The sequence below is a fragment of the Sceloporus occidentalis genome, unplaced genomic scaffold, assembly GCF_023333645.1.
Source record: "Sceloporus occidentalis isolate IW3139 unplaced genomic scaffold, rSceOcc1.0.p SCAF_140, whole genome shotgun sequence".
NCBI lineage: Eukaryota > Metazoa > Chordata > Lepidosauria > Squamata > Phrynosomatidae > Sceloporus > Sceloporus occidentalis.
This window is the reverse complement of record NW_028317120.1, coordinates 501,321-521,606: the sequence shown is the minus strand read 5'-3', so window position 1 is coordinate 521,606 and position 20,286 is coordinate 501,321. Positions and strand designations below refer to the sequence as shown.

Genomic DNA, 20,286 nt, shown 5'->3' with positions numbered 1-20,286 from the left:
CTGTTTGGGGACAAAGTTGGCTTACTCTGGACTGTAATTTGTTAATGTTATCTGGGTGCTGGTCAGGTTCTATGTGGGCAGTATGGACACCGGGGCTGGCTTTGGGGTGTGCATCATGTGATCTGTAATTTAGGGGGGTTTATCTATACCTTTAGTGCTGAGTTATGTGATTTCCAGTTGACCTGTACCTGCAAAGCTGGGTTTTTTAATTATTTTGTTGATCTATATCTGCTATGTTTCCAAACATCATTTATGTATATCTGCAAATACAGGGTTTGTATGTCTTATTCAGTTGATCTATACATGCACGTGCTGTTTACACATGTTGTTTATCTGATCTATACCTGAACTACAGGGAGTAAGTAAAACAGAGGGATGGCTTAGTGAATGAGCGACAAAGGGACTCTGGGGATGATTACAGGGGAGAGGATCTCATAAAGTCACAATAGGATCGGAAGGAGGGACAGCACTGACTCTCACAGTCTTCCCCTAATCTGCAGTCAGTGTGGCAAATATTTTTTGGTGCAGGATCGGAGGGAGTGATTGCATGCTAGGGAGCATGGAGCGGGGCCCAAGGAAATGCCTAATTTTTCAATATTTAAAAATATATTTATACATTATTTTACCAGTGTTTCAAGTGATATTTTATTGTACTTGTTTGCAAAAAAGATGTGGAAAAAGTGGTGTAGGAGATAGTGAGGAAAGAGGTATCTGATGGGGAAAAATTCTACCCCCCAGATTTTTAGGGGCTCCTACGCCCATGCTGATGTGTGTGTATTTAGTCATCTGTTTCCTGGCACTTTACTATCTCTAAGAATAAATGTAACTACGTAATTTTTACTTATCCAGAGATAAAACGCCCTCTTGAATTTGTAGTCACTTCAGTAGACAAAACGTTCTAGGCCCTGAAATTAGTGAGAGGAAAACTAAAGATGTTGTGTTATTTACTCTATTTCAATTTGCATATTTTATTAAAAAGGATTAGCGGCAGTAAATTGTGTACTGAGTACTCCCAAACATTACATCAATATGCGTTAGAAAATCAGGAAAAGATGAGCATGGGTGGTGGCAAGGCCGGCCCTATCATGGAGCAGAGTGGGGCAATTGCCCCAGGGGGCACTTTGGAAGAGTACTTCCAAAGTGCCGCCTGGGCACTTTGCAGTACCCGCTCGGCGCCCCACTCTCTCCTCTGAGTCTCCCTGCTCGGTCTCGGTGCCGGCTTGTAATGCTGAGCGACGGAAAATGACATCATTTCCGGCGCCCGGCAGTGAAGCAGCGCACACTGAGACCGAGCAGGGAGACTCGCTGCAGGACTGCTAGAAGGTAACTGAAGGGGGGGGGGGGTAGATAATAGGTTTGTCTGAATTAAGAAAAGTATGAATTAATGTGTGGTCTGAATGAGGGAGATAATTAATGAATTTGTGAGAATGCATTAATGACTTGTGTGTGTGAGAGAATAAACGATTATGTGAATGAAAGTGTGAATTAGTGAGTGACTGTAAAAGTGTATCATAGATGGATTTGTGGAAGATTAATTAATCACACATTAATTCATACTCTTCCTCATTCTGACAATTCATCCACAAATTAATTCATACTCCTTCATTCAGACAATTCATCCACACACTAATTCATGTATTCTCACTCAATGTCACGCTTTATTCTTTTTTTATGTGACAAAGATGGCACAGGCCGGGCTGTTTGGTGACAAAGTCCACTCATGCTGGGCTGTTTGGGGACAAAGATCGCAGGTCCTATGTGTATTATCTGGGTGCTTGTCAGGTTCTATGTGGGCAGTGTGGATGCCAGGGCTGGCTTTTTGTTGTGCAACTTGTGATCTGTGCCTGTAATTTAGGGGGTTTTTACCTTTATTGCTGAGTTTTTATGCAAATTCCAATTGATCTATACCTGCAAAGATGGGGTTGTGTGTTTATTTGATCTATACCTACAATGCTGTTTCCATACATTATTATTGTATGCCTACAAACACAGGATTTGTTTGTCTGATTCTATGCCTTCAGTGCTGAGTTCAAATGTGAATCAATCTGTACATGCAATGCTGGGTTTGTGTGTTAATGTGTTGATCTATCCATGCTATGCAATGTTTCCATACGTTATTTATGTATGTAGTTATGTAGGTTTGTGTCTTATTCAATTGATCTATACATGAATGTGCCGTTTTATGTGTTGTTTATTTGATCTATACCTATTTTGTGGTGCTGGAGCGGAGGGAGTGATTCCATGCTAAGGAGCGTGAAGCGGGGCCCAAGGAAATGCTTGCGTACGGTCCAATTTTTTCACTATAAAATGTATTGGCAGCAAGGGCTAATATATAAATATATATTGGCAGCAGGATCTAATATTGATACATATTGACAGCAGGGGCTAATATTTATATATATTGGCAGCAGGGACTAATATTAATATATATATTGACAGCAGGGGCTAATATTAAAGAAACTGCACAGTTCAGTTGTTATTTTGAAGTCATATTTAAATCTTAGTCTTTACTTCAAAGACATATGTACATATTATGTAGTTGAAAATGCATGTCTAATGCGTATATATATATATATATATATATATATATATTCACAACATATACCATTCACAACATACATCAGCTAATTGCCAAATGATGATGTACAACCAGTGACAACATACACAGAGTAGTAGAATGAGTGCCTATGGAGCACAGCACCAGCTACATCCACAATAGTTACCAACATCGCACAATTATTGTAAGACACCCCACCATTTTCCAGCTTCTGTCACAAAAACAAACACAATGGCACACGGGTGATTTAGGTATAGTCTGATGGCTTGGCTACAAGTTGTGCCGTGCACTACAGGATTGCGACAGAATGAAAACAGGTTGAAATGGGCCTTATTCCTGACATTGTTTCTGCCCATGTAATTTTTGGCTTTTCAGGTTCCTTATTCTCGTTGTTCCAAAGACTGTCCTTCTGGATATAGAAGGGTTTTACAAAGGGGAAAGCATACCTGCTGCTTCGACTGCGTCCAGTGCTCAGAGGGAGAGATCTCCAATAAAATAGGTAAAAATGTGTATATACCTTATTGGCCCCAATATAGGCCACACTTTTTTCCCATAATTGAAATCTTTAAAGTGGGAGTGTGGCCTATTTACCTTCTCCAGGGTGTCTGGAAGACCGGATCAGAAGACTGCATAGCATTTTCTGTAGTGCGGTCCGGCTAAAATGTGGTCCCTCGGCAACATGAGCAGAAACTTTAGTTCCGCCCTGATTTTTTATTCCCAACGTTGATGTAGATGAGGCAGACTGGTGCAGGAAGCGGAGGTTACGTCTGCTGCATCCACAACAACGTTGCAAAATGAAAGTTTAGGTAAGGAGGGTGGGAGCCTTCTACCATACATTAAATGTAAAAAATAATAATAATAATAATTTAAAAAAAAAAACATTCTTTAAAATAGCACCAAACTATAAGGGTGCGGCTTATAATCGGAAGCGGCCTATATTTCAGCCAATACGGTAATTCTTAGTGTAATATTTTCCAAAAACATGCTCTTCTGGGGGAATATTCTACAAAGAGAAAGGCATTTCAAGAAATAGAGGCCAATAATATAAATAGTATTTTGTGGTCAGAAAATTATGAATTATCACACTGAGTCTTAAAACACCTAAGAAATAGTCTTATACTTCCTTTATTGCACCCCCCAACAACTCCCCTGCTGCTGCGTATATATTAGGCTTGTGCATTCAGATTAACGCAAATTTTTATTTTTTAACAATCAAAAAGTAAACAGAAAAGCTCTTACACACACACTCACATTCACACTCTCTCTCAGTGCCTCTCTACCTTCCTCCACCAACCAGGTATCCCTGTCTAATTTCCCAAAGCTCTGGTTCTTGCCTTGTCTCATCTTTTGTCTTTGTCTGCTCTTCTGTGAAACATTCTTCATTATTTTGCCCTCTCAGAGTATACAGGGACGGCTTCTCCTCCAATCCTCCAAAGGTTCCCATAGAAGCAGAAAAAAAAAAAATTAGACTGGAACACAGAAATGGAGAAAGCAGGAAGACATTGAGAAAAAAGCATGTGAGAGTGAATGAGAGTGAGAACGAGTAAGTGTGTGAAAGAGCAAATGAGGGTGTTAAAAGTGTTAAAAGTTTACGTGAACTGAAAGGGCAGGAAACAAAATTTGTTGTTTGCCAGAAAAAAATTGACCAAAAATGAAATGAAAAATTTGTCAAATGTTTTTGGTCCACATGTAGTATAGAAATTCTCCCATGCAACTATTTCAGAATCTGCTGACACTGGGCACAGATTGTGTGTAAGTGTTTAGTGTATTAAATTATTTTTTTTCTTGGCAGAAAATCCGGATTGGTGCTTCCTTTTACAATGCTGGATGTAGCTAAAAAAAGAAGTCTAAACATTTATTTTCCCAAATGTTGTAATGTTTAATTTCAAGGTGATTTTCACTGACCACCATCTTAAAGAGTGCTTGAATCAACATTTTTCCACCCTACTTGGGGGTACACGGGGATTTAGAAACATATATATATATATATATATATTTGGTCAGTGCGATTAACCCTCCCTATACACCACTCAACATGTTAATGAATAGATCTACGTGATAGGGGATGGATAAAATCTGTCTAACATTATGATTAGAGTCCTGAGTTAAAAACTGATAGAAGCAAAAAGAGATAGTAGACTTAAGTGAACATAGAAACAAGAGGAACCAAGAGAAGGGAGACAATTCTGATAATGGAATCTCTGAGAATGTGGAATGTTCATGTTACCATAAATACATTTTTAAACATTTTTTTTTACTGTGTTTGATAGACAAAGACTCTTGTCAAAAATGTGCAGATGACCAGTGGCCAAATGAGAAGAAGGACAAATGCGTTAAGAAGCCCACTGAGTTTTTATCATATGATCAGGATCCAGTTGCACTGGTTCTTTGTATAATCTCTGTTACCTCATCTGTCATAACCTGCATTATTTTAGGTATATTTATTTTATACCAGGACACTCCCATTGTTAAAGCCAATAACCGTAATCTGAGCTTTGTCCTCCTGGTCTCCATCATGCTGAGCTTTCTCTGTGTGTTTCTGTTCCTCGGTCGTCCTGTGGATATAACCTGCATGCTGCGCCAAACTGCTTTTGGGGTCATCTTCTCAGTAGCTGTGTCTTCTCTGTTGGCAAAAACTCTCATGGTCTGCATCGCGTTCAAAGCCACCAAACCCGGCAGCAAGTGGAGAAAATATATTGGAGTGAAAATACCCAATTATGTTGTGTTTATTTGCTCATTTATTCAGGTTGTAATTAGCATCTGCTGGTTGTCTATTTCCCCTCCATACCAGGAAATGAACACTCACTCCTACCCTGGAAAGATCGTTATTCAGTGTAATGAGGGGTCAGTGGTTGCCTTTTACACTGTTCTGGGGTACATGGGCTTCCTGGCCGCTGTGAGTTTCATTGTCGCTTTCCTGGCCAGGAAATTGCCGGACAGTTTTAATGAAGCCAAATACATCACCTTCAGCATGCTGATCTTCTGTAACGTCTGGATCTCTTTTATCCCGGCTTATATGAGCGTTATGGGCAAAAACACAGTGATTGTTGAGATTTTTGCAATATTAACTTCTAGCTTTGGGATTCTTGGTTGTTTATTTTTTCCTAAATGCTGCATTATTCTTTTAAGGCCAAATATGAATTCAAAGAAACACCTGCTAAGATTGGAATGTTAAAAACTGTATTACGTTTTCATATAGAATATACTTTTTAGCACAGGTAAAATTATAAATATTAAAGGAAGGGTAGGCAATATGCATCCAAGAGGACATCACCAGAACACTATTGGCTAAAGTTACAGTATATTAGGCACATAGATCTTGATATAACGGCCTGTTTCGCTCTCGCTTCCATTTGGAGACTGCATCGAGTGAGCAAAGAAAGGATAAGGTGAGGACTTCCTATACCCTGTCTACATTTCCAAGCTGACCTAAGCCAAACAATCAGCAAAAAAAGAAAAATGTTTTAATACACGATTCATTTTATCAGTTTATAGTTTATATTTCACATAGAGTCGGCCCCTATGTGGGACCCAAGCAACACTTTGACAGGCGAGGCAATTTGCCAATGCCAGGTATGTTCTTCCAGAATAGATTTCTGGAGAAAGAGATGGATTTCAGCACATCTCTTTCAAAGTGAACCTATATATGAAATATTTCTGCACTTCCGCAAAAGAGAAAGAACCATGTGGACATTCTCTTCCCCCGTTTCTCCTTTTGTAAGAGAGTAAAGAGAGGCGAGGTACACAGAGAACTAGAAAAAAAAATAGAAGAACAAGAAGAGACAAGAGAAGGAACAGTGCTGTGGGAAAGGACACAGACACAGAAGAAGTGGGTGGAGAAGATACGAAGTGTGAGTGTGTGACACTGTGTTTGGGGACACTGACAAGTTGGGAACTAAGGTGGCAAAAGGAAGCTGCTTGGGGGAATAAAGGGCACATAGAAGCTGTTTGGGACAAAGGTGGAAAGTAAAAGCTGTTCAGAGACAAAGACAGACAAGCTGTTGCAGTATTTTCAACCACCTTGCTGCTGTGGGAGTCTAGCAACACCTGGGGGGCCTGAAGTCAAGCTTTTTTTCTTTTAGAAAAAATTAAGGCAGACAGCAAGGCCCCTTACAACTGTAACAAGTGATGGCAGCACTGTATAATAATGAATGGTGCATGTGTTTGGGGAGGGGCAGGAATTCATCTTTGCACTCAGGCAGTGTAGTATCTTTCTCTGGCTCTGAGTTTGCCTTCAGTTCTATTGTACTAAAAATAAGTTGTTCACTGAGTTAATATATGCTAATTTTAATTATAAGAGATACGAAGAGGTAAACTACTAAAAAAAGTACTGCATGAATTAATTTGTATGTGAAATAAATTGATCTTGCTGTGTTTGTATGTTGATGAGAAAGGTTTGGGTTTTTCTTTCCAATAACATAACTGAAAGAGGAAATCATTTTAAAACTACTGATAACCAGAGCCTTTCAAAGTGCTGGTGTAGAAGTGCACAACCTAAAACAGATAGGCATACAAATCCAGATTCCTGGGTTGCTGCTAGAATAATAATGCCCAATATATTACTTACCAAGGAGCTGAATCCATGGGACTGCACTGTGTTTAAACCCAAAGGAGAAGCTCAAGCAGTGTAAAGCCTTCTCTAGATACCAGTAATTAGCCACCTGTGTGGCAGGAGGGGATGCTCAACTCTAAGTTTTAGTCGGAACCCGCAAATATGCATAGCATTAAAAAAATTATACAAAATGGGTGAGCGCACAACTTGAAAAGCATAAAAATTAATCACTAATATTATGAAGGGTCCTGGTTGGGCAATGTTAGGTACTCATTTATCCTAAATATCCAAACTGTGACCAAAGAGCTTCTAGGTCATCATAGTTATTTTATAAGGCATATATACATACAGTACCAGTTGATGACCTCGATGATGTACTTGTCGAGTACTGTAGGTTCTTCTTCTTCTTGGGAATAATGGAGGGGAGTGTGAGTAGTTGTAGAGGTAGAGGTCTCCCTTTCTATGTCCTCCCAAAGGTTTTTATACCCTTTTTTCTAAAATTGTCTATATGAAGGGTTTACCTTTTATGGAAATGTCATAGGTTATAGACTTTACCATCTCAAGATAGTAAGCTTGCGATCAGGGCTCTCTCCACCTAATGTATCGGTTTGTCTTAGTCTGTCAATTCTTGTCTTGTCATTCCCCTTGAATATATGTATTGTATAAAGCGCTGCGTGAACTGTTGGCGCTATATAAATAAAAGATAATAATAATAATAATAATATAATCATATCCAATAAGAAGACCTCCATGAATTATATTTAATAAAAAAATGTCATATGCAGAAAAATGCTAAATTAAAAAGTGTTGAATAACATTTAGATCTGAGAGAACTGTATAAATATTATTAAAGGGCACAAAACTGCCGATAAGTAAAACATCATTCTAAAACTAACTAATACTCTAAAGACATTTGATTAAAGTCTGCGTTTGTATATTTCTGTCCATGCAGATAATTACCGGCTATCTGCGGTTTTCTTATAATTTAAAACCAACATAGAATTGCGATTCCAAAACACAAAGTTCTGCATCTATATTGAGACTCCATTGCAATGTATGAGACCGCACTGTATAAAAAGAGCCGAGATGTTCAGGTTCATTACAATGATATCAGATGCAGCAGATGCCACTGACCCACACGGTGCTCGACTCCACCGAACCCGGCAGACACTCTCTGGCACTCGGCAGGTTACTGGGGTACATGATGCTGATCGCTGGGTCTCTTCCATTGAAATGTCTCTTTTGTTTGTTGCTCCTGTGTGTGACGCCCTGCAGATCTGAGATCCAGAGCCCAGTACCGGCCTGTCATCTGCAAGCCATCAAACCATTTGAAGACTTTGAGTATTTTAAAGATGGGGACCTTATAATTGGAGGAGTTCTCACGGTGAATAATCAAATAAGGAATTTTTTTTGTTTTTTCTGGACCGGATCATTTTCCTCCCCAAATAGTCTGTGTCACGTAAGTTCCCTCAACAAACCATAAAGGAAGGAAATATCTGCAAAACAGATTATTTTGGAATTTAAAGTTTCAGCTGAGTTTTCTCAGAGATATAACTCGCACACACATTTTACTGTCTGTTAATTCGAGGTCAATATATGTATATTAATTACTCTTTATTAGGCTGTTTCATGAAATTAACTTTATACAATGTTTTTGCATTACTATACATTTTATTCCATTGACTTATTTGGCGTGTTTAAGATTTTGTTTTACTGAAAGATCATTCCTTCTACCCACATAGATTTAAAAATATATTATCAAGATAGTAAAGAAAATAAGTATCTGTAAAACAGAGGTAATTGTGAGGCATAAATCATTTATGATTTATGGGGGGGTGTAAAGGATGAAGGAAAATATAGAAGACAATATATTTTCTTATATAAAATGTATATAGAAATATGAAAAAAAGCAGGTTTACACTAAGGAACTGAAACCTCATTTTGAGACCATGATAAAAGCTTGGTAAATGCTCCAAGAGTTAACCGAAATGTTGACTACAGCTTTTTTTGGATATTTTATTAAAAGAATGAGGAGTGGAAGTTCTTTTATGCAAACCTATTTTGTCATTCATTCTATATTTTGCATTTATTCCAAAGCACATAAAACATTGACTGGCAATATGCAGAAATGGCAAAAAACATTTTAGGATGCACAAAAGAAAAAGAGCTTGAGATGTTGAGGAGGGAAAAGACAGAAAGACAGGGACTATACTATGTGGTTCCTAGATATCAAATGAGTTTTCTTTTTTTTCAAAAAGTTGTATAAGATGAATTCTCTACTGAATGTTTTGAAAAAAAATTAAACCTAAAATGTCAATCTGTAAAGAGGAGTCACATGATGTGCTGGGTTGGACTAGAGTCCATGGACATGACTACCACTGTCTACTGTATTCAGACATGTGCAACCATCTCAGACAGGGCTAAGAATGGACTGAAGACAGATATCATACTCATATGAGGTGGGTAAGGATCCTGTTTAGGGCACACTGCTAGTACTCTCCACCGACCCATGATCTACAACCTTCCCCAGTTAATGGTAATAATTGTTTTTGTCTTTCAGCTCTCTGACTATGTTCTTCTGCTTTAATCTCATTCTTCTACCTTCACAGCCCAAGCCCCATGGATTACATAAATTTACTGGTCTTTCTTTTCGCCATTGAAACATTGAACAACGACCCAAACATTTTACCAAATATTACCCTGGGTTATCATATATATGACTCCTGTTTAGATGAAAGAAAAGCTGTGAAAAGCATTCTTCAGATTTTGTCTGGCCGCGGCATGACCGTCCCTAATTACTCTTGTGTGAATTCTAACAACGTGGCTGGATTTATTGGTGATCACCATTCTACTACTACCATTCCCATAGCACAGTTACTAGGGGTGTATGGATACGCACAGGTGAGTAAACTGAATGGTCTTCCATGTGTTGTCTGACATTAGCATTCAGTTTCATGGTGAGATCACAACCATGTCTGACTCCAAGCTGTTATTAGAAACCTTTACTGCAGAATGGTTACACTTTTCTCTTCTGTTTTGTAGATCAGTTATGGAGCGACAGATTATGCGCTGAGTGATAGACGTGTTTATCCGCATTTCTTCCGCTCTGTTCAAAATTATCTTGTCTATAATAAAATTATATTGAAGATTCTAAAACATTTTGGATGGACCTGGGTGGGAATACTCGCGGTTGACGATGATGCCGGAGAGACAGAGAGTCAGGCTCTGAGAGCGTATCTGACCAGTTATGGAATTTGTATTTCCTTTACTGTAAAAATTATTTCATCACAAGAACTATCTGAAAATATGAAAATGATGTCAGAAACTGTTTTAATGTCATCGGCTAGAATTATTATACTCTGCGGCTCTTTCAGCATCAGAATTATTGACATTTTAACTCTGTGTCTCAAACATAAAGATATAACATTAATCCTTCTTCCTGCCTGGGCTTCTGTAAAAGATTCTAACACATTTAACATCTCTTTTAACCCTAGTAATATGAAATGGACCATATATAATTATTGGTATAGGCAATAGTCAAAGATATGTAATCATTGTTCATAAATAAATGATTATTAAGATATATTAATAGGTTTCAATAATAAGCTTCAGGGTTTCCTTGACCTTAAATATAGAATGAAGGATTTGCTGAACAGGCATTCTATAGATAGGATAGTAACTTGCTAATGCATGGTATAGTTGTAACTCTAAAAGGGCATTACAGTATGCGTACAGCCACCACCTAAAATAGGGTTTCGACGTGTAAAGATCTTAGTGAGCATGTTTACCCAATTAGGTGAAGACCAATAGACTGACAAGACTGACATCATTATTCAAACCGTGTATATAAGTTAAGGCCTTGGAGAAGCATAGGAGGAGAGGTAGAGGGGAGATGTACTTGCCATCCACGGACTCTTCTCGTCCCAACACTCCCTCCCTCCATCCTCAGGAATGCATAGGACAGATGTCATGAACTAAATTCCTCTCCAAGGTTTTGTAAGACTTGTTTTATATTATTTTTGTTATCTACTTTTTATATTCTTCTTCTATTTTTTGTTCGTATTAAATGTTTTACCTTTGTTTGCATCTAAGTGACTCTGCCTATTTTTGACGCACATACATTTATATGTGATCCAATTATTTGAAGTTTTGTATTGGCCCGAATACATTTTATTACAGCTTCCAATGAATATCTCACAGATTTCTTTGTAGAACCCCTGAATAGCAGTCTGGCCATAGAACCGCATCCTCTAGCGCTGCCGGATACCGGAAGTTTCTTTGATAATATCCATCCTTCAAACCGTCCAGCAGACAAGCTTCTCGAAGATATATGGATATTGTATTATAAATGTTTATCAGAAAATTCTGAAAAAAATAGGCTTTATGAAGAGATCTATGAAATATCTCTGTGTAACTGCAGCGGGAAACAAAAATTACTGCTTCAAAATCATCTGACGGCTGGTGTTTCTCCCCGGGTGTTTATTTCAGTGAGTGTTTTAGCTAAAGCTTTGCATGACATGCACTTAGTTTATAACCAGAAAGCAAAAGGAAATATAATTCAAAACATCAATCAACACCAGGTACGTATGACTGTTCAAAATGTCAAATGATGACGGCATACAGAAAGAACTTCTAAGCGATTTATCAAACAAAATCAATGGAATCTGACAAAAATGAAGCAAAAACTCAGAATTTTCTCTCACATTCTTATTCTCGTTTACTCTCTCACACTCTTTGAACGTTTCCCTACTTTCTCTGCTGACTTCTTTCACTTCGGCCGACCACTTCCGTTCCCTCACCTTCTTCTGCATCTTCTTCATCTTTTTGCTGCTATCTTCTCTCTTCTCTTATCCATTCAATCTTCAATTCTTAATCTGATATCTTCTTTTTCCGTCCACCTCCCCACAAACATTACCCAGAACAAATATATATATTTATATAGGCAAAGGCCTTTCTATGTATATATACAAAATCATTTTTGATATGACTTTAATGTGTATAGCCCATCACATCTGATTTATGTTCAGAAACATCCCCAGAGAATATAACTCCCACAAAGTTAGATTTTGATAATCTCCTAAGAGTAAAATTCTATCTTAAATGTTACAGAATTTTGAACTTGGGGCAGAGAATGGTTATTTAAAATGGTTATTTTAAATAAAAAAATTCTTGTGACATTATTTATTAGTATTAATTACCATTTTAGATAGGAAGGGACATGATCATCAAAAAGTAGGTATGATAAGGTTTTAGGGTATTACATATGCAGCTCTGAAGAGGAGTGGCTCTGCCACACTGACACACGCCAAAACACACACAAGGACAGGCTCTGCCACACCATCACCCAAACATACACACACCAGGACAGGCTCTGCCACACCGACACACACAGCTAAAAAAACACAATATTTTGGCGGGGAACGTGCACCTATGATGCGGAATACAGGGACAGGGCGACATACCTCTGGTGGTGGATTTAAAAACCAGCACTGAGTTTCACCCTGGCTTCGTTTACTGGACATTGTTTGTGTAGCCTCGATTTGGCTTCCTACCTGGATCTCGCTGCACTTAGTGGATCTGCCCCTACCTGCTTTATTGACTGTGGAGTATCCTGCATACCGGGTTCCTCATCCTAAACCCTCACAGGTGTGGGCAGACGCGAGTTGTATATCATTGTATATTTTATCATTCTGTTTTCCAATCGTTACTTGCTACCTCTTAAGTTATATTACCATTCTAACACTAATTGCATAATCTAAAATTATTCAACAAATAACTATATTTTCTCCTATATTGTGCCTTCATAGTGACTATGGTGGTTTTGGTTCTAATGATGTGTTTATTTTAGTGTTTTGGTGGGTTGTTTTAAAATGGGAGGTATTTTTTCCTTTTCTTGATTTATAAAAAAAACTCTACATTGTGACTGAATATTCTTTTATTTTTTTGAAAATAAATTTTAATAGTTGCATCGCTATATAAAAAGAATAACAATTGCATCACAATTGGACCGCACATTATACGATGAATATGGAGAATTTGTATACCATTACTTAATTATAAATTGGGTGTTGTTAGAAAATAAGTCTGCATTTAAAAACATTGTGGGTAACTTCACTGAGTGGGCTCCAGATGGTCAGCAGCTCGTCGTTGACTCGCATTCAGTAAAATGGAGGAACAAGGACAACCAGGTAAGGCGGGAAATTTCCCTTTAACCCTTTAAGGACAGAGCTGTTTTAATTTGTGTACCCTTCATGACAATGGCTGTCTTAACATTTCTGCAGTGTTTGTGTTTTGTATATCAAGAGCTTTCTTTAGATATAACCATTTTGCTCATATCATCTAATTCACTGTAATGTTTAATATTACTATACATATATATATATATATTTATAAAATATGATGTCCATGGAAAAAAGCACTTTCTGACTTATTTAAAAAAGTTTGAAAGCTAATGAAAAAAAAAAACATTAAATAGATTCTAGTATTTGACCGGAGTTTAGAAATATCCAATGTTTTATGTTTTTTTGCAAGTTATAGGGCAGTAAGTCAGGGCTCGACAAATCCCAGGTGCCAGGTCACCATGGTGACTGAGAATTTTGTCCTGGCGCCTAGGTCAGGGGCGTCCAACGTGCAACCCGCTGGACTGGCCCTGCTCACGCTGCAGCACGGTGTGTGCACACCGGGCTTTTGTGACTGGGAACCAGCAACAGACTTGCTCAAAAGGGCGGAGCTTGCCGTGCAGCAGCCAGCACCAATAGAGACAGGGGGGGGACTATCTTGCCATCTACCATCTCTCTCATCCTCCCAGCCACTCCCCCGAGTGTCTCTGTCTTGACATGCCCCTTCCTTTCCTTTCCTGGCTTGCTAACGCTCATCTGGGCCACCCCGTTTTGCATCTTCTGGAGTTTCTAGCTCTAGCTTTTTTTTTTTTTTCATACACAATACACAATTATATATATTTTTTATTTTTTAACACCACATGTAACATTACATGAATACAATAGATGTAGACCTCAGAATCCATTTAAGTACCTATGGAAGGATAGAAAGAAACACATTGTTTAGTGCATGATTGGGAATGTCCATCTGGTGGTACAGCTCTCATGTACTGGAGACAACAGTGGGAAATGGGGGCAATACCTTCCTTCGTGTAGGTGGTCTCCCCCCCGTCTCTGTTGTGGGTCCCGGCGTCCAGTGGGATGTGGGGAGGCACTGGTGGCAACGTCCGCGGTACGGCAAGGTCCCGATGTGCCCCGTTTGCGGCCAGGGGTGCCCCCGATCGGTGGGGCTGCCGGATAGTTTAGGATAACACATTTTTTATTTTAAGATAGGTTTTAACTAAGGCGAACACGTAAATACAAAGTTTACTTACTTACCGTTGTTTCTCTATGGCACGCATCTCCACGATATACACGGAGGGTCAGAGGGACAGACGGAACATCGATTACGACGCACGGACTGACGTCAGACGTAGGCGGACCAAGATGGCGCCCGGAACATTTAAAAAGAAACACACAACACACGATGAATACTCCTGATGAAGTCTATTTGACGAAACGCGTTGAGGATTTGCGGATTTTATAGAGCTCTTTTATCTGAATTTTTTATTTTATGTCTTCCAATATCCCTGAGTGGATATTTGTTATATTCTTTTACTATTTTGGCTTATAGCCTATAAATAAATATATTCGATTGGAATATAGTGTGGACTTACCTCTATTCCATCACAAAGCGCCAGTTCACATCCGGGGAATACGAAAAAGTGTCCAACAACACGGAGGAGGAATACCAGGAATACATATCTGATGGGTGCCATACCCTTGTAGTAAGTGTAAGTGTCTCTCTATATTTGCGGGTCACACTATTGTTAAATACTACACCATTGGGTTTTTCCACGTGTCTTCTGTTTCCTTGCATATTCCCATTATACGTCCACCTGGAGGACTGGAGGTCCTACAACGTTTGAAAGTCTACACAAAGTGTGAGTGCATCACTGAGTCATACAGCGCCACCTTTGTATACAATATTACGCTATTATTTGTTTCTTTCTGTTTTATTTTTTCGATTGAGCTAAACCGGTATACACGAGCGCCCTTTTTTAGTGTCCTTTTTTCTGTTTAAAAACACTTGGAGAGTGTTTTGTACGGGCTGCAGCTGGGTATCCGGAACCAGTGACAAGAAAGAAGGGAAGTATTTTTGGTCACTGTTTTTTCTCCATACACACCTGTCTCAGACTGTCCTTCATCACTTTTTGTCTTTACACATACAGTTTCTAGCTCTGCTCAAGGTAAGAAGACGGAGGAGGAAGAAGGAAGCTGTCTGGGAGTGATAGGAGTGAGGTGTAAAGTGTAATAGCTGGGTATGATGGGCCTGATATGTGATGGCTGGGTGTGATAAGAGTGAGTTGTGATGTGTAGTGGCTGGGTGTGATAGGAGTGAGTTGTGATGTGTGGTGGCTGGGTGTGATAAGAGTGGGTTGTGATGTGTGGTGGCTGGGTATGATAGGAATGGGTTGTGATGCGTGGTGGCTGGATGTGATAGGAGTGAGTTGTGAGGTGTGGTGGCTTGGTGTGATAGGAGTGAGTTGTGATATGTGGTGGCTTGGTGTAATGTGTATTAGATGTGCTGGCTGGGGGTCGTAGGAGTGGTGTGTGATGGGAATGAGGTATGATTAGAGTGAGGTGTGGTAGGAGTAATGAGAAATACTCAGTATCAAAATAAATATAATTTGAGTTTTTAATTAATTTATTTTTTGTTTGTTTAATATTCCTGTGACAAACCAAGCAAACCAAATGCGGACATAACAGTGCTGTAACTTCCGCCAAAATAGTGGTGCTTGCAGTAACATCCTCTCCCAATCCTATACGTCACTGAAAGCACTGCCATATTGCAAGTTATAATTATCAAAAATTTATAGAAATTCTTAAGTATTACACTTTAGAGTTGTTTTTGCTAATTTAATAGTGATGCTTTACTTTTAATTGTGTATCTTTTTTCATAATAATGGTTGAACTACACATATAAGATTTTATCCAATGGAATCCTATTTATCCTTAAAATCAATATATATATATATATATATATATATATATATATATATATAGTTTGTGTAGGTAAACTATTCACAAAAATGAGGATCATGCCTGAATCAACATTTGGTAAAAGGGGCAAAAAGCCTGTCTTTAGGACATGAAAAGCCCTGAAGTAGTTAAAATACCTTTAATATGAATTTTAATAAACAGGTCCCCAGTCTGTTCTTTAAGATGATGCTTTTTTATATATGACTCCAACTTAAAACTGCTATATTCTGGCAATTCCATACAAGTAAAAGTAATCATATAATTAAATTAATAAAACATTAATAATTACACAATTTACTCACATTCCTGAATATTACCATTCTCCTCCCTGCTTGTTGCGCACACTAGCATAGTAGTCGGCAGGGCTGTTAGTGGTCATAATGTCTATTGTTCTAGTGTAAAACGACAACAAAACAGTTGCTCTGTAGAGAATTAAGGAACTGCGATTTTATATCTGGCTCCATCACTCATAAGCAGCGCACGGCCACTGATGGGAGAGGAAATCTAGACCTTAATATTCCCTCACATGAGCTTGACAAATATGAAAGGTATAGGTTTACAGGACTTCAAAGTTATCTAAACTATCATCATCATGTTATATTTTTCTGTTTGTAGATTCCAAGGTCTCAGTGTTCAGAGAACTGTTTGCTTGGATATCGAAAAGCCCTGAGACCAGGAACACAAACCTGCTGCTACGACTGTGTCTGGTGCTCAGAGGGAGAGATATCCAATAGATCTGGTAAAACAGATTACATAAAACGTACAAATTTTATACCCATAGTATGTGTGTGGGAATGAACGCCTGCTCCTGGTCGGGTAGAGAGTTGAGTTGGGCCGGGGGATATTGAGAGCCAGTATGTGGGGCAGGTGTACCAATAAAAGAGCAAATAATGGACAAGACAGGCATGGGTTGGCTGGGGCTGGACATCACCTCCCCAACACCAGGGGCAATCTTTAGTAAAAATCTCTGTAAAACAGTAAAGTAATTTAGCATCAGTTAATCTGAATACACATTAGTTGGAGGGACCTATGGAAGTAGCTCTAGTCTACCATAAGTCATGGAGAATACTTCATATTGTCCAAGAGAATGTTTGATACAAAGAAAGTTAATTCTGACTTAAACCAGTGACATTCAAAAAACAATGTTTTTGACTCATGTTGCACCTTTTGAGATTAAACAAAGATTGTATGTGATAATTAAACAAAGAATATATTATACTTATAATTAATAGACAGCATTTCTGATTTAAACTGTTCTGTTTTTCAGACAGTGAGAACTGCATTGTTTGCCCAAGTGATAAATGGTCTAATGAGAAAAGGGATCGATGTATTCCAAAATCGGTGGAGTTTCTATCATATTTGGATGCGGTTGCTGCTGTTTTATCCTTTGCATCAATTCTGTTTTGTCTTGTAACTGTTGTAATATTACTGATCTTCATTGTCTTCAGAGATACCCCAATTGTGAAAGCCAATAACAAGAACCTCAGCTTCCTCCTCTTGGTCTCCATCATGCTGAGCTTTCTCTGTGTGTTTCTGTTCCTCGGCCGTCCTGAGGATGTAACCTGCATGCTGCGCCAAACTGCTTTTGGAGTCTTCTTCTCATTAGCCGTGTCTTGTATTTTAAGCAAAACAATCATGATCTATATTGTTTTCAGAGCCGCAAAACCCGGCAGCTCCTGGGCAAACTGGGTCAGTGTGAAAGTCTCCAATTCTATAGTACTGCTCTGCTCATCCATTCAAGTTATCATTAATATTTCCTGGTTGGCCATTTCCCCCCCATTCCAGGAGCTGGACATGCACTCTTATTAGGGAAAGATCATCGTTCAGTGTAATGAGGGCTTGGTTATTGCCTTCTACTGTGTCCTGGGTTATATGGGGCTCCTGGCAGCTTTTAGCTTTATTATAGCTTTTTTAGCCAGGACATTACCGGACAGTTTTAATGAGGCCAAATACATCACCTTCAGCATGCTGGTGTTCTGCAGCGTTTGGATTGCGATGATCCCGGCCTATCTGAGCACCAAAGGAAAGAACATGGTGACCGTAGAGATTTTTGCCATAGTGGCTTCAAGTGCAGGACTTGTAGGATGTATATTTATTCCAAAATGCTATGTAATTGTTTTTAGACAGGAACTGAATACAAAAACATATTTACTTGGAAGTAGAATTAAAGGTTTAACCAAATAGTTATAAGAACCATATTCTGAATTATATGTATTATTATCTTATAACTGGTCAATTTTAGAAACTTGAATTAATTTTCTGGACATCAAAAGACATTTTTACACACAATACCCCAATGTCCTGGACTTTTAAGAAAGATATTTTAACCCTTCTATCCTTTATCAGTTGCAAGAAAGGTGAGGCGTCCATATGTTTGGAATCACAGAGAAACTCAACACCACACAAAGCAAAACACACACGACAGGAACCAAATAAACCTCTGTAGACATAGTGTAAATATAATGTTTATGCCCATCGTATCGGTATAAATGAGTTAATAACTGCATTCAGAAGAATTAAAAGATTCTCTTATTGGAATTCAGATGATGCAGACTTCATGTATCCATCCCTCAGTCAGACATTAAGTAAACCGAACACAAATCCCTAAATTATTTTGTGTTTCCTTCTGCACTTAATCATTTGCATACTATGTGTGAAAAATAAAGCAGTCTTCATTTTGCTTATATCCTACATTGAGTCTTGGCAAGTGACTGGGAAACTGGGGAAATTGTGTTGTCACAGGCTAAGGAAGCACAATTCAGTGGAGGTAGTTGGTCGGACTACACAGCTCTGTGACATTGATAGTTGAAAATATGGTTAAGGACAATAATATCTAATTTAAAAAAATATATTCCAGATCATTTTTTTATAATTTGTCAAATCAAAGCTTGGTTGGGCAGTGAATCCCGTCTGATACTATACTTTATTAAGACATCCTTTTATTTCATGGAATAAATACTGTGACATTAAAGGGATTGTAACCCTTCCAAACATAGTCACATGATAAACTCATCTATACTAATGTGAAGTTATTTGCCAGTATGACCAGAGCTCAAGCCAATTTAGGATGACATTCGTGCCTATTCACATGGATGACCTAGAACTCCATTCACATTAATGCTGAGTCAACCACCAGATTCTTATGGTAACTTCACTGATAAAGCACTAGGATAGGCAAAATTACTTACTACATGCCCCCAACTCTCCCAATTTACGCGGGACAGTGCCGATTTTGGGTCTCTGTGCCGCTGTCCCACCTATCCCTTCCTCTGTCCCGCTTTGCAGGAGCAGAGGAAGGGTGAGGCAAGATCGGTACTCACCTCAGGTGCAGCTGCGAGGGGCACACAGCCGCCCGATCAGCGGCTGCAGCCTGCAGACTAGGTGGGAGATCGCAATTTCCCTCTAGTCGGTTAAACATTAGGGACACTTCAGACCTCGCTTTACTGCTCCCTAATCACTACGTGCCGGCAAATAATGCCGAGCACGGGGATATTACGTCATCCCTAGGCTCAGCAGCAATAGCCGTCACGTAGTGATGAGGGAGCAGACTCTGCGCTCCCACCGCAGGATACAGGATGGAGGCAGAAGGATGAAGGAAGACAGATGGAGGAAAAGGTAAGAGATGGGGAGAAAGGGGTGTAATGGCAGTGTATGTGTATGTATGTGTTTGTAAGCTTGTGTGTGTATGGGCCAGTGTGTGTAAGAGCAGTATAGGTATTTGTTAGCTGGTGTGTAAAGCCAGTGTATGTGTATATATGTGTGTAAGGGCAGTGCATATGTATGTAAGGGGAGTGTATGTGTGTGTGTAAGGGCAGTGTACATGTGTGTGTGTGTAAGGGCAGTGTACATGTATATGTGTAAGGGCAGTGTATGAGTATGTGTGTGTAAAGGAAGTGTATGTGGCGATGCAAGCGCAACATTGTAAAGTGCAATTGCTTGCATCAGTGAGTTCCGCGAGATTTAAAAAAAATAAAAAATAACTTGTGTCCCTTTCACATTTTGAAATGTTGGGACGTATGCTTACTATTTGTGGTAACTCTGCCACTCTTGGGTCTATTCATAGAAACTGTGACAAACCCTATAGCATGAGGGCCATA

The 20,286-nt window shown here is 38.9% G+C and overlaps 2 protein-coding genes and 1 pseudogene across 2 annotated transcripts; all 3 read left to right on the top strand.

Annotated features, from left to right (window-relative positions):
* The first annotated feature begins 1,058 nt into the window (after positions 1-1,058).
* Positions 1,059-5,732, top strand: LOC149281004 (vomeronasal type-2 receptor 26-like). The gene is made up of 2 exons (XM_089499819.1): positions 1,059-1,161; positions 4,855-5,732. Exons 1-2 carry the CDS (start codon positions 1,059-1,061, stop codon positions 5,730-5,732), a joined length of 981 nt encoding a protein of 326 aa, XP_089355945.1.
* A 3,326-nt stretch (positions 5,733-9,058) lies between these two features.
* LOC149281003 (vomeronasal type-2 receptor 1-like) lies at positions 9,059-10,576 on the top strand. The gene is made up of 4 exons (XM_089499818.1): positions 9,059-9,072; positions 9,719-10,010; positions 10,152-10,426; positions 10,570-10,576. Exons 1-4 carry the CDS (start codon positions 9,059-9,061, stop codon positions 10,574-10,576), a joined length of 588 nt encoding a protein of 195 aa, XP_089355944.1.
* Positions 10,577-13,689: 3,113 nt separating this feature from the next.
* Positions 13,690-18,373, top strand: LOC149281002 (vomeronasal type-2 receptor 26-like; annotated as a pseudogene).
* Positions 18,374-20,286: the final 1,913 nt, after the last annotated feature.